General features: G+C 41.5%; 1 protein-coding gene across 2 annotated transcripts in view; it reads right to left on the bottom strand.

Moving 5' to 3' along the window:
- Rnf24 (ring finger protein 24) overlaps positions 1-13,575 on the bottom strand; it is a 63,396-nt gene that overhangs the window by 6,540 nt on the left and 43,281 nt on the right. For both annotated transcript variants that reach the window (XM_070006842.1, XM_070006843.1), the window contains 4 exons: positions 11,463-11,612; positions 5,208-5,250; positions 2,555-2,596; positions 574-653 (listed from right to left, as the gene is read on the bottom strand). In XM_070006842.1, the coding sequence (XP_069862943.1) occupies positions 574-653; positions 2,555-2,596; positions 5,208-5,250; positions 11,463-11,612 (315 nt within the window). The remainder of the gene's footprint in view (positions 1-573; positions 654-2,554; positions 2,597-5,207; positions 5,251-11,462; positions 11,613-13,575) is intronic.

The raw sequence follows: 13,575 nt of genomic DNA, 5'->3' as shown, positions 1-13,575 counted from the left end.
CCCATACTACCATTTATATTCAGACTTTATTTTGATTTAAAATAACTATGGTTTTGATTAAAGTGCATTTTAGGAGACGGAAGCTGACATTGGAAAGTTCCATCTAAAGAACTGTTTACAGCATGGCTCCAAAGAGGTGTGGGTTTGGCTGGCTCTGTGCCTGAGTCTGTGTGGTATCACGTTCTACCTTCCTGGTCTGCTCTCCTAAGGTCACATCCAGCCCCCCCCCCCCCTTACCCCGTGGGATGCTATCAGCTTTCGGCATCACAGGCCAATTGTGAAGTTGTCAAGCTTGTTGGGCACTGCCTCAAAGCCCACAGTAAGTTGGCTGATGTGATTCAAAGTGTGGTTCATGCCTATAACCCCAGCACTTGGGAGGCTGAGGCAGAAGATTCAAGAGTTCAAGGCTAGTAGTGCTCAGGGTGTGGCTCAAGTGGTAGAGAACTTGCTTAGCAAGAACAAGACCTTGAATTCAAGTCCTAGTATCATCACTCACTTCACCCCTCCTAAAAAAAGTTTACATAGACCTCTCAAAAACTGCCCTCCCTTAAAATATCCCACACTAATACTCACTTTCTGTGGAAGGCATGCTTACATGGACAGATCCCCAACTCATCTCGAGGCTTGAAGTCTTCCAGACACACCGCACAGAGCTGAAAGGCGAGTTAGAAATGAAAACACATCTGGTAGGTATTTGCCCAGGTCACAAACTGGACAGGCTCTTGAGGCCTGACTATCTGAAGGATTTACAATGTTCTAAAACTTAAGTGAAAGGAAAGAGCTTGTCAGGACAAGGACTCTGAAGAAAGAGACTCATGTTCTTCCTGGTGAGCATCTTGAAGGGGGTGAGCAGAAGGAAAGGGAAAACAAGCAGAACTTTTTCTACAAAGAGTATGCCAGATCACTCACAAGACTTTCTCCCAGCCAGGGGCTGGTAGCTCATGCTACTCAGGAAGCTGAGATCTCAAGATCACAGTTCAAATCCAGCCCAGGAAGGAAAGTCCATGACACTCTTCTCGCCAATTAAACACCAGAAAACCAGAAGGGGTGCTGTGCTTGAAGTGGTAGAGTTCTAGCCTTGAGTGAAAGAGCTCAGGGACAATGCCCAGGCTCCAAGTTCAAGCCCCACAACTGACAAAAAATAAAAAATAAATACAAGACTTTCCCTGCCACATGTACATGAACTCACTTCCTCTGGGATGCTCTGTAGGCCCAGTCCAGTCTCTGGCTCCTAGCATTCACTGCAGGGCTGGCTTACACCTGCGCAGTCCTCTCTTTGTTATGACTGCCTTGTAGTAACATGCTATTAATAGTTCCTGGGCCTCCAACTCTGGCTCTGTCTTTCTGTCAGTATCTGTCTTGGTCATATTAAAAGTTCACTCAATTAAAATAAAAATAAAAAGTAAAAACAAATACAAATTCTGGCTGGGCATTGGTGGCGCATGCCTGTAATTCTAACTACTCAGGAAGCTGAGATTTGAGCACTGCAGTCAGGCCTCAAAGTCAGCCAGAGCAGCAGAGTCCATGAGACTCTTATATCCAATTAATCACCAAAAAACACTTACAACTCTAGAAGTGGAGTTGTGACTTAAAGTCATAAGAGAGCTAGCCTGGAGCCAAAAAGTTAAGGGACAGTGCCCAGGCCCTGACTGCAAGCTCCTGTACAGGCACAAAAACCAACCAACCAACCAACCAACCAACCCCCCCCCCCCCCCCCCGCCCTCACAAACCCAAAACAAATTCTGGACATTTATAGTGAGAGGAAACACAAAAATAATGTTAAAAAAAACTCTTACAGACTATCTTAAAGTATAGAGGAGATACATGCCTAGGTTTACTTAGAGTAACATCAGTGAGCTGAGCCCCCTGCACAACCCTGTGGCTTCAGAGCTGGACCTTTCCTAGGGTTCCAGTCTTTTTTTTTTTTTTTTGGTCCAGTCGTGGGGCCTGAACTCTGGACCTGGGCGCTGCTGTCCCTCAGCTCTTCAACTCAAGGCTAGCACTCTACCACTTGAACCACAGCGCCACTTCCGGCTTTTTTTTTCTGCTTATGTGGTGCTGAGGAATCGAACCCAGGGCCTCATGCATGCAAGGCAAGCGCTCTACCACTGAGCCAACTTCCCAGCCTGGGTTCCAGTCTTTACTTGTGTCCTTCCTGGTTCCATGTCTGCCTTACTGTCCAACCCCCACCCATGAAATAATCACTGCCTTTTGTGTGACACTGATGAGAGGGGAACTTTGAGAATAGTTTCACAGATGCAATTAGTTCAAGTTCATCTAGAGCAGGAAAATGAATTTATTTCTGTCTTCTTGTCTTACAGCATATTAGCAGACAGGATCCCTACTGCTATGAAACCCTACATGGGCATCAGCTCTACCGAAAACAAGTTATGTTGCTGTTGTCAGCTGCTTTTTATGTGCTCTTACTGACAAAGAGTCTATGAAGCTGAGCAAAATAACTTCTGAAAGTAAAGGCATTTACACATACCACAGAAGAGCATTTGCAATTAGAAAATGACCCAAGAAAAGATGAAAATACTTGGCACAAACTTACCTCATGTAAATTCAGTTCTTTTACTTTCTCTTTTAGTATAACCTGTAAGATAAACAGAATGCTCTTAAGCTGGGCGCTAGTGGCTCAGGCCTGTAATCCTAGGAGGCTGAGATCTGAAGATCCTCTTTTGAAGCCAGCCCTGACCAAAAAAAAAAAAAACTAGGAGAGACCCCATTTCCAATTAATCAGCAAAATGCAGAACTGAAGGTATGGCTCAAGTGGAAGACACCAGCCATGAGCAAAAACTAAAGAGCATCATGTTTCACAAGGCCCCAAGTTCAAGCCTCGTACTAGCGCATGTGTACACACACACACACACACACACACACACACACACACACACACACACACACACACACACACACACACACACACACACACACACACACACACACACACACACACACACACACACACACACACACACACACTGCTCATGCCATGTTAAAGCTGCAACTTTAAAATTCCCTTTTAGGGCTGGGAAGGTGGCTCAGTGGTAGAGCACATGCCTTGCATGCCAGAGGCCCTGGGTTCGATTCCCCAGCACCACATCAGCAAAAAGAAAAAGCCGGAAGTGGTGCTGTGACTCAAGTGGTAGGGCTCTAGCCTTGAGCTGAAGAGCTGAGGGACAGAGCCCAGGCTCAGAGTTCAGGCCCCATGACCGGACCCAAAAAAAAAAAAATTCCCTTTTAAATCTGAAACATTTCTCACTATCCTCACAAATATGTATAGTTTTCTTCATGCTCAATACAACATGAGGCAGTATACTTTAAACAACATTTATCTTTTATTTGTAAAAGCAGATATTCTGCAAAAACGTTTAAAATCTGAGAGTAGATTAAATCTTGGGAAAATATTAACACATGCCCCTCTAGAGTAAATGATAAGATTAGTGGAGATTGACTGCCATATGACTTAAAAATCCTTACTGGGTGATGATACTGATTAAATGTAAAGTCAGTCTTAATTTTGGAAGTCTTATTATACATCAATGTCCTCAGTAAACTTTAACTCTACGCTCAATTATGTTCATGGGCTAAAAATTCATTCAGGTTTGTCTATGTTTGCCTGAATCTGTGGTGACCAGGTTAAGAGTTAAAATGTACAAAGTACTAAGAAAGCAGAATTCTATTAACTTTTCTTTTGAGAATAAACTTGAGTTATGTTTTATCTTAAAGTTGAAAAAAATAGGCAAATAAACATGAGAATTATAAATCTTATATGTCTTACACTTGAGTCAAAACTGGTTTTGATTCAATAGGCAAGTCAGAGAAATACCAAGTGGAAGCTACCATGCAGCTCCATAGGAGTGTACAAAAGTTCTTGTGCATAAAGCTCAAGTTTACAGTCTGTTTTAACCTGCTCAGTTCTATCAGCTTCACCAATGAAGTTGAGCACCAAGGCCAATTTTACTTCCTGTCAGCCTACATGAAAGCAGCTTGGGGGCTGTCAAGACTATGGTAGAACTACGATAAAAAGACTCATTCACTTAGGACACTTGAATGTCTAGCACTAAAAGTCTCCATGAAAGGTTTGGGGCAGAGTGTGGGATACTCAAGGAAGCCAGTGTGTCATCTAGACAATATGCCAAAAATGCATGGCCAAAAGATGAACAGAAACAAATACAACCATAAAATGATGAAATGGTCCTGTGATATCTGTATCAACAAAGTGAAAGATGAAATAAGCTAAAGCTGCTTCCCTTTCTATCTAGGGGACTGAGTAGGGGTGGGGGAAGCTAAGGACAACAAAAATCTCCTTCTCAGGGTAAAATGAAAATTAGGGAAAATCAAGGTCTTCTGTTTCGCGTCAGGGATAAAATGTCAATGGATGACACATAGAAGGAAAAACTACATTCAAGAAAAACTACTAAGCCGGGAGCTAGTAGCTCACGCCTGTAATCCTAGTTACTCAGGAGGCTGAGATCTGAGGATCATGGTTCAAAGCCAGCCCGGGCAGGAAAGTCCGTGAGACTCTTATCTCCAATAAACCACCAGAAAACGGGAAGTGGCGCTGTAGCTCAAGTGGTAGAGTGCTCCCCTTGAGCTGAAGAGCTGAGGACAGTGCTCAGGCCCAGAGTTCAAACCCCAGGACTGACAAAAAAAGAAAAAGAAAAAAAGAAAAACTACTTTCAAGAAAACTGATAATTAAAGAAGAAGGGAGTGGCAGCGGGTGATGATTGCACATGTATGATGCAGGATAGCAGACTTGTGTGTGTGACTTAAGCAAATGTGTAGTACAAAGGATGAAACATATGAAAGGCAGATGAGATTACTGCACCACAGCTGGCCACCTCCAGAGAACAGTTATGACTTTAATGGAGGAGGAAAAAATTCACTTAGCAGTCTCTGAATTCTAGTAGTAGATGGTAGCTGCATGGGTTACAAACTACAGCAATACTTTTGGTTCAAGTTCTCTTGCTGTTTATATTTATCGTATCACTTTTTGTAGCTTTAGATAATACTAATGAAAGAAAGGAAAATGTGAGAGAATGAAGCTGATATATTTTGTACAGCAAAACTGACAGGTGGAATGTTAAAATGAACACAAGTAAATATAGTTCCAGTTTAACTTGAGTGGAAATCTCAGTCCTCAAAGTTTTTTTGGGCAGGGGGGACATATAATCAGAATCAATCAGAATTAAATTTCTCACCTGTTTGTAGGCATAAAATTCTTTGTGTGCTTGATGTCTTAGCCTAAAAGACAAAGGAACAATGTTGATACTGAGATTTCCCAAATGACATCTCTCTTACCTCGCTGTGAAAAAGTACCAGTGAACTGTGAATGTTATCCAATGGAAGAGAAATCTCATGAAAAGAAAGTCTTAAAGCAAGAAATATGTTAACAAAACTGGGTACTTGTAGTTACACCTGTAATCAACTACTCAGGGGGTGGTAGAGGTTTGAAGCCAGCATGGGTAGAAAAGTTCTCAAAACTACATCTCTGAAAACACAGGGCTGGATGCCTGGCTCGAGTGGTAGAATGCCAGCCAAGCAACTAAGCCAAGCAAGCTGGATGCCCTGAATTCAAACCCAGCTACTGTAAAACACACACAAACACAGATGCGCACACACACACACACACACACACACACACACACACACACACACACAAATATCCCTTACGTATACAGATAAAATATTTTAAAAATGTGTATTCTAGTGTAATTATCACTGGTAGCAAAACATAGTACATTTCCAACACCCCTGAAGCCTGTGAATTGACCCCTCATTCAATATCTGTCCCCTAGAGGTATCCCTATGTGGACTCCTAGCACTGTAGAATAATTTTTTTTTGTCAGTTGTGGGGCTTGAACTCTGGGCCTGGGCACTGTTCCTGCCTGAGCTCTTTTTGTTCAAGGCTAATGTTCTACCATTTTGAGCCACAGTGACACTTCCTGTTTGTTTTTTAATTGAGATTTAAGCATTTACCTAAATTTCACAGTGTTGTGGGATTGTGATACTTAGTTAAAGTCACAAATACATTTTATTCTTCACAAGGCAAATTGTCATTATCATGGTCTATAAAGTTTGTGAATTCTATAAGTTTTGACAATACAACTATTTCTTCCAAACTGGGTGATATGTACATTTCTTTTTGCTTAGTGTAAGCTGTTTGCTCTTTTCCTCTCATTCATGTTTTTGAGTAGTTAATTAGAGATGAGTTTCTTAGAGACTTTTCTGCCTGGGCTGGCTTCAAACAACAATCCTCAGATCTCAGCCTCCTGAGCAGGTAGGCTTACAAGCATGAGCCATTGGTGCCTGGCACTGCAGAATAATTCTAAATTGTAAATAAGTAATTTCTGGACATCACACAAATGGGTCATTGTCTGTATATTGGGTTTGTCTTCTTTCAGACTATAATCCTTCTTGAGATTCATCCATGTTGCAGCAGTTTAGTCTTTTTGACTGACATAGTATTTCATTTGGTGAATTTAATACAATTTATCCATTCTCCTGTTGAATAAAGCTGCTACAGAACCTCGACATGTTTTTTTGTTGTTGGACACACAGATTCATTTCTGTTGAGGAGGTAACTGGTCCAAATTGTTTATACCAATTTCTACTTCTTGAATATTCTAGTTTTACATCTTTGCCACTGCTTGGTAGACCCAGTTAAAAAACAACAAAACTCTTTAAATGTAGTTCAATTTATCAACTTTCTTCAGTTAGGTTAGTTTTGTGTGCAGTTAAAGAAATCTCTGCCTAGCCCAAGATTATGAAGATATTTTCTGTGAGTATGTTGTGAAAGCAACATGTTATTTTATGTATCACATACCCATGTGGGGTTCATCTGAATGCTGAATGCTGCCCCATCCAGATCTTCACGTCTTACCACCATCTTCACCTTTCTCCATCATATTGCAAATAAATTAGGTGTTCGAAGTATGTGGCCTAGACTATTTTGTTCCATTGCTTTATTTGCCAGTCTTTGCATACTGGTTAGAATAGTGTTTCAAAAATAAATGCATAAGCCAACTAGAACCCTGAAATGTAACTTGTTTGAAAATAAGGTAATTTAACATTATCAATGAGTGAAAATGAAGTCATCATACTGGATAGGCTAGATTCTAAATCCAAGGTGACTGGTATCCTCAGGTGAAGAGAGTAAGATATAGGACAGAGAGATATATGATGAAATAGACAGAAAATGAATGAGCAGCTGTGAGCCAAGTGATATCAAGGATCACTGGTAATCACCTGAAGCTAGAAGAGGTGAAGAAGGCTCTTCTAGACCCTTCAGAAGGATCAATACTTTGATCCTGACCTTCCTGCTTCCATAACTTGAAAGATAAAATTCCTGTTGTTTTAAGTCACCTAGTTTGGGGTACTTATTATTACAGCCCTGATATTGATACTATGCTATTTAAAAAAAAACCCTACTTTTACTGGGACATGGCTTAACTGATAGAGTGCTTACCTATAGCAAGGGGAGGCCCTTTTCAGTCCTGCAAAACAAAACATCCTCCCAAAAACCTTATTTTGAAATATTTTCATGCTTACAGAAAAATCATGAAAAGTAGTGGAGTTCACATATACTTTTCTGTTCTGTGTTGAGACAGGGTTTTGCTATATAGCCTAGGCTGGCCTTAAGTTTCCTATATAAAGCTTGTAATCGGGGCTGGGAAGGTAGCTCAGTGGTAGAGCACTTGCCTTGCATGCATGAGGCCCTGGGTTCGATTCTTCAGCACCACATTAGCAAAAAGAAAAAAGCCGGAAGTGGCACTGTGGCTCAAGTGGTACAGCGCTAGCCTTGAGCTGAAGAGCTGAGGGACAGAGCCCAGGCCCAGAGTTCAGGCCCCACGACTGGATCCAAAAAAAAGCTTGTAATCCTAGCTATTGTGGATGAGATTCCAAAGACTGAGATTCAAAGCCAGCCTATACAGAAAAGTCCATGAAACTCCATTTCCAAAACAACCAGCAAAAGCCAGGCTGGAGACATGGCTCAAATAGTAGAGCACCAGCTGTGAGCAACCAAGTAGAGCAAGCTTGCAAGGCCCTGGGTTCAAGCCATAGTACTGACACAAAAGTAAAAAAAAGAATGTGAGTCAGGCTTAGTGGTACATGCCTGTAATCCCAGCACTGAGGAGGATGAGGCAGGAGAACCATGAGTTTGAATTCATTATTTTTTTGAAATCCTGACTCAAAAAAAGGCAAAATGAAACAAACTATGAATAGGCAATAAGCTTTGTCAAAGCATTTTTTTTTCTACTATTTTTGTTGTTGTTGGTAGCGGGGCTTGAACGCTAGACCTGGGTGCTGTCCAAGCTCTTCAGCTCAATGTGTGCGCACTTGAGCCATAGCTCCACTTCTGGTTTTCTGATGGTTAACTGGAGATAAGAGTCTCATGGACTTTCCTGCCCGGGCTGGCTTTGAACCATGATCCTCAGATCTCAGCTTCCTAAGTAGCTAGGATTATAGGCATAAGCCACCGGTGCCCAGCACAATTCTTTTCTACTATTAAGGTGGTATGTAATGTTGATTTTTAAAAAAAATTTAGAAATTTACTCTCATTATATGATTCCACATACTTTCATTCATTGTGAGGACATCGATTGTCTTTCTAATATGGAAACTACTCACTCATTCTATTACTCAGCAAACATTAACTGAGTGACTATGTGCTGCTATGTACTGTTCTGAGTGTTTGGGATACAACAAATAAAACAAGTATGTCTGGGATGAGAGATGAATAACAAACATACAGTAGAATGTTGCATGATGTCTGATGAAGTGTAAGGTAGGACATCCCTCTTTGTGTTGTAGTAGTGCCCTGTTCATAGCTCTAGCAGACCTGAGGATTCTGTGGATGGGGATTCATGCTGTGCATGACTGTGGCTGGTGGGGGGGGTCTTATTTAGACCTCAGCTGTATTCCTCCTATAGTTCTGAGTCTGCCTATGACCAGGGGGAACTCTTTGGATGAGACTTGCATGGAAATCTTCCCCCAAACTGGAGGAAACTGGTGGCTCATGCTGGCAATCTTAGGTACTCAGGAAGTTTAGATCTGGAGGATTGAGGTTTGAGGCCTGGGCAGAAAAATTTGCTAGACTCCATCTCCAAACTAACCAGAAAAAAGCCAAACTGGAGGCTTGGTTCAAGTGGAGGTGTGCTAGCTGAGCACAAGCAAGCTGAGCAAGTGAGAAGCCTTGTGTTCAAATCCTGGTATTGGCAAAATAATCTAGTAAATCTCAGAAAATGAAAGATATTTTGATGCTATGAGCTGCTGTTTGGGCTGTGTTTATTTCTTTAATTAAAAAAACTGATATCGGGCTGGGAAGGTGGCTCAGTGGTAGAGCGCTTGCCTTGCATGCCTGAGGCCCTGGGTTCGATTCCTTAGCACCACATAAGCAAAAAGCAAAAAGCCGGAAGTGGCGCTGTGGCTCAAGTGGTAGAGAGCTAGCCTTGAGCTGAAGAGCTGAGGGACAGCGCCCAGGCCCAGAGTTCAGGCCCCACGACCGGACCCAAAAAAAAAACAACTGATATTGAACATGTATAAGCTGCTGAATTTTATATAGCGTTCATCAAGCTATTGTTATAGATTTTTATATGTTTTTTATTGTAAAAATACTCTACAGAGGGGTTACAGTTACATGAGTAAGGTAATGAGTACATTTCTTATCGAGCATTGTTACCTCCTCCTTTGTTTTTCCCCTACCCTACCTTCCTTCCTCACCTCCCCAACTCCTCCCTCTGGCCACAAGTTGTAAAGTTCGTTTTCAACATAGTGTCTTGTACATGTTATAGATATTTTTGAAAAAGGAGTATTTCTAGAAATGAGCACATTTTCATGAAGTTTTTTCTGAAGAATATAATTTTATTAATCTGAAACCTGTAACTACTGCTCTGAGCAAGATCTAAAAATATACATGCAGCTAACATCTATCTATCTATCTATCTATCTATCTATCTATCTATCTATCTATCTATCTATCTATCTATCTATCTATCTATCTCTAGTTATAAGGTATACTTACCTTTTATGAGAAATTTCAGAAAAGACCCTATGAAGAAGGTAAAATCACTTGTCAGAGTATCAGAAACTATATACTAACTTCATTCAGATCTGACCACTAGTCAGTAAGAATGCCCCAGATACTAACAGTAATAACAAATCATTGTAAAAAAAGATACCAGATGGTAGTATTTATCTTAACCACAATCATGGCTTAGGCACGTGGCTCAAGTGGGAGAGCCCTTGCCTAACAAGCACAAGCCCTGAGACATCAATGCCCAATAACAAAACAAAACAAAACCCATTCAAGATTTAACCATAACCGCATATCTTATGAACACTAAGAACTGTTAGATATATAGGTGTTAATAATTTAGCTTTTGGAAGTGGCGCTGTAGCTCAAGTAGTAGAGCGCTCGCCTTGAGCTGAAGAGCGGAGGGACAGCGCCCAGGCCCAGAGTTCAAGCCCCACGACCGACAAAAAAAAAAAAATAATAATAATTTAGCTTTCTACTCCAAAAACCTCACTGAAGGAACTTTTTTGAGCTTTGACAATTGGGCCCTATTTAAAAACTTTAAATGTGGGGCTGGGAAGGTGGCTCAGTGGTAGAGCGCTTGCCTTGCATGCCTGAGGCCCTGGGTTCGATTCCTCAGCACCACATAAGCAAAAAAAAAAAAAAAGCCAGAAGTGGCGCTGTGGCTCAAGTGGTAGAGTGCTAGCCTTGAGCTGAAGAGCTGAGGGACAGCGCCCAGGCCCAGAGTTCAGGCCCCACGACTGGAACCCCCCCCCCCAAAAAAAAATAAATAAAAACTTTAAATGTTTAGATATAATTACGTCAGTGGTCAAATCTAACCACTGCAAGTGAGGTTACCTTTGTCACTTGCCTCTGCATGTACTGCTGGGGAGTGGCTAGCCAGACAACAATGGGAGTTGAAGAGTTTGAAAGAACACAAGAAGTTTTTTTTAAAGCCACAGATTCTGTCTTAGCCATGGCATTTTTTTTTTTCTTTTCTTTTTCCAGGGCTGAGGACCGAACCCAGAGCCTTGTGCATGCCGGGTGGGCGCCTTTCCACTGGGCTAAACCCCTAGCCCCAGACATGGTATTTTTGATTCCTAATGACTTCAGAAAATAATGAAGCAATCAATGCTCTCTTGGGAGCAACTTTGAAATATCTGTGAAAACAGATTAAATGCTGCAAATTGTGACAGTGTATCTGGACAAGGTGCAAATATGGTGGGAATATTAAGGGAGACAATTTTGTCCTATAGAGTACAATATCTCCTTATCAGACAGCATTGAAGACTGCATGACATACATTGCTGAATTACTAGCTCACACAAGAAGAAAGCTGTAAACCACATTAATGTAGAGGATTTGCCAATTATCACACCTAAGAAGTTTTCTTAATCTTGTTTAGCATATTTAGCACATTAACATAATACAAATTGATTACCTAATCAAGTAGCAACAGAAGAGTAAACTAAGGATGAAGACAAATATAGCAGTGCCAAAAACCACAATGTATATGTTGAGAGGCAGATTCTGGAACCCGATATTAGGCATCCTGAAGTTGTAATGTGGGAAATCTGAGCTCATGGATGAACTGTAGGGGAAGAAAAAAGAAAATAATTATATATAAACAGTAGGAACCTAAATAGCATTATATATGCATAGAAACAAAAGTTTTCTAATGGTTGAGCCCATTTGAAATAATAAATTGGTTAAGTATTCAATCACCAATCAAAACTTACTGAGTTCTTTTTCTTTTCTTTTTTTTTTTTTTTGGGTCCGGTCATGGGGCCTGAACTCTGGGCCTGTGTCCCTCAGTTCTTCAGCTCAAGGCTAGTGCTCTACCACTTGAGCCACAGCGCCACTTCCAGCTTTTTTCTTTTTTTGCTTATGTGGTGCTGAGGAATCGAACCCACGGCCTCAGGCATGCAAGGCAAGCGCTCTACCACTGAGCCACCTTCCCAGCCCCTGAGTTCTTTTTCTATACCTGGCACTACCACTAATGCCAGTAACTAATGAAGATGAAAACCCTCAATCTCACAAGAAAAAAAGTCGAGATTTTTCAAACTCTAATTTCTTTCTTTCTTTCGTTCGTTCGTTCATTCGTTCCTTCCTTCCTTCCTTTCTTTAACAGTACTGGGAACTGAACTCAGTGCCTCCCACTTGCTAGGCAAAGCACTCTACCAGTTAAGCCATACATCCAGTCCATTTGTTTTTCATTTGCTTTTCAAAGAGGGTCTCCCACTTTAGCCCAGGCCAGCCTTGGACCACAGCCTTCATCTACCTCCTGAGTAGTTGGTATTATAAGCCCACACCACATGTCAATCTTGTTTTTGAGACAGAGTCTAGCCTTGAACAGTGAGCCTCCTATCTCCAAAGTAACTGGGCTTACAGGCATGCACAATAACACCCAGCTTCATAGTTTTTAACTCTGAATAACACAAGCCTCAAAGCAGCAATATTTATAATTTCAAGATGCCAGGCACCAGTAGTTCACATCTCTGTAGTTATTCAGGAGGCTAGGATCTGAAGCTCCCAGTTTGAAGCCAGCCTGGACAGGAAAGACTCTTGTCACCACTTAACCACAAAACCCCAAAAAAGCCAGAGGTGAAGCTTAAGTGGTAGAGTGCAAACTGAGAGTGGAAAAAGCTAAGGAACAGTACCCAAGCCCTGAGTTCAAGACCCACTACCAGAACCCCCACCCAAAACAACCCCCCCTAAAAGACACCCCCCAAAACATATGTCGCCAGGTACTGGTAGTTCAAGCCTGCCTGTAATCCTTGCTACTCAGGAGTCTGAGATCTGAGAATTCAGCCTGGTGAGGACAGTTTGTGAGACTTTTAACTCCAATTAACCACCAAAAGCCAAAAGTGAAGCTGTGGCTCAAGCAAAAAGTTGTGCCTAGAGCAAAAAAACAGAATGCCTGGGACCTGCATTCAAGCCCCAGTACTGGCACGAACACACACACAAAATATAGGGGCAATAATCCCAGCTATATGGGAAGTAGAAATAGGAGGATCCTGGTCCAGCCCAGCCTAGGCATAAATGTGAGACCCTATGGGAAAAAATGACAAAGTGAAAAGGGATGAGGGTGTGTGGCTTAAGTGGTCAAAGAGCCTGCCTAGAAAGCATAAGGGCCTGAGTTCAAACTCTAGCTCTGCCAAAACAAACAAAGCAAAACAGTGGCTTGTGATTTATTAATCATTTGATTTTTCCTCTTCTTTTTAAAACCTCTTTTAAGTTAGGCTCTGTCTTAAGAATTTTACTGGCATTATTTTATTTAGTCCTCACATCCAACTTCTGTTTTCTAGATAAGGAAACTGTAGCTGAGAGAGTTTTAGTCCCACAACCACGGCATACAAGGTCTGGGAGCCACAACCTCTCCAATGCCAAAGCTCTGCTGCTCCCAGCCTGTAGGAGCTAAGAGCAAATGTTATTTTGCATTAAATGAGGGACTATTTCTACCAATTTGCTTGTAATCCTTATTGGTCAGTATGGGGTAAAATTCCAGGAATGGAGGCTGTGTTCTCTTTTAGGTGATGGGCTATAGTGATAAA

The sequence above is a fragment of the Dipodomys merriami genome, unplaced genomic scaffold (genome assembly GCF_024711535.1).
Source record: "Dipodomys merriami isolate MVZ:Mamm:240054 unplaced genomic scaffold, mDipMer1.0.p SCAF_7, whole genome shotgun sequence".
Classification (NCBI taxonomy): domain Eukaryota; kingdom Metazoa; phylum Chordata; class Mammalia; order Rodentia; family Heteromyidae; genus Dipodomys; species Dipodomys merriami.
This window is presented reverse-complemented; position numbering and strand designations above follow the sequence as displayed.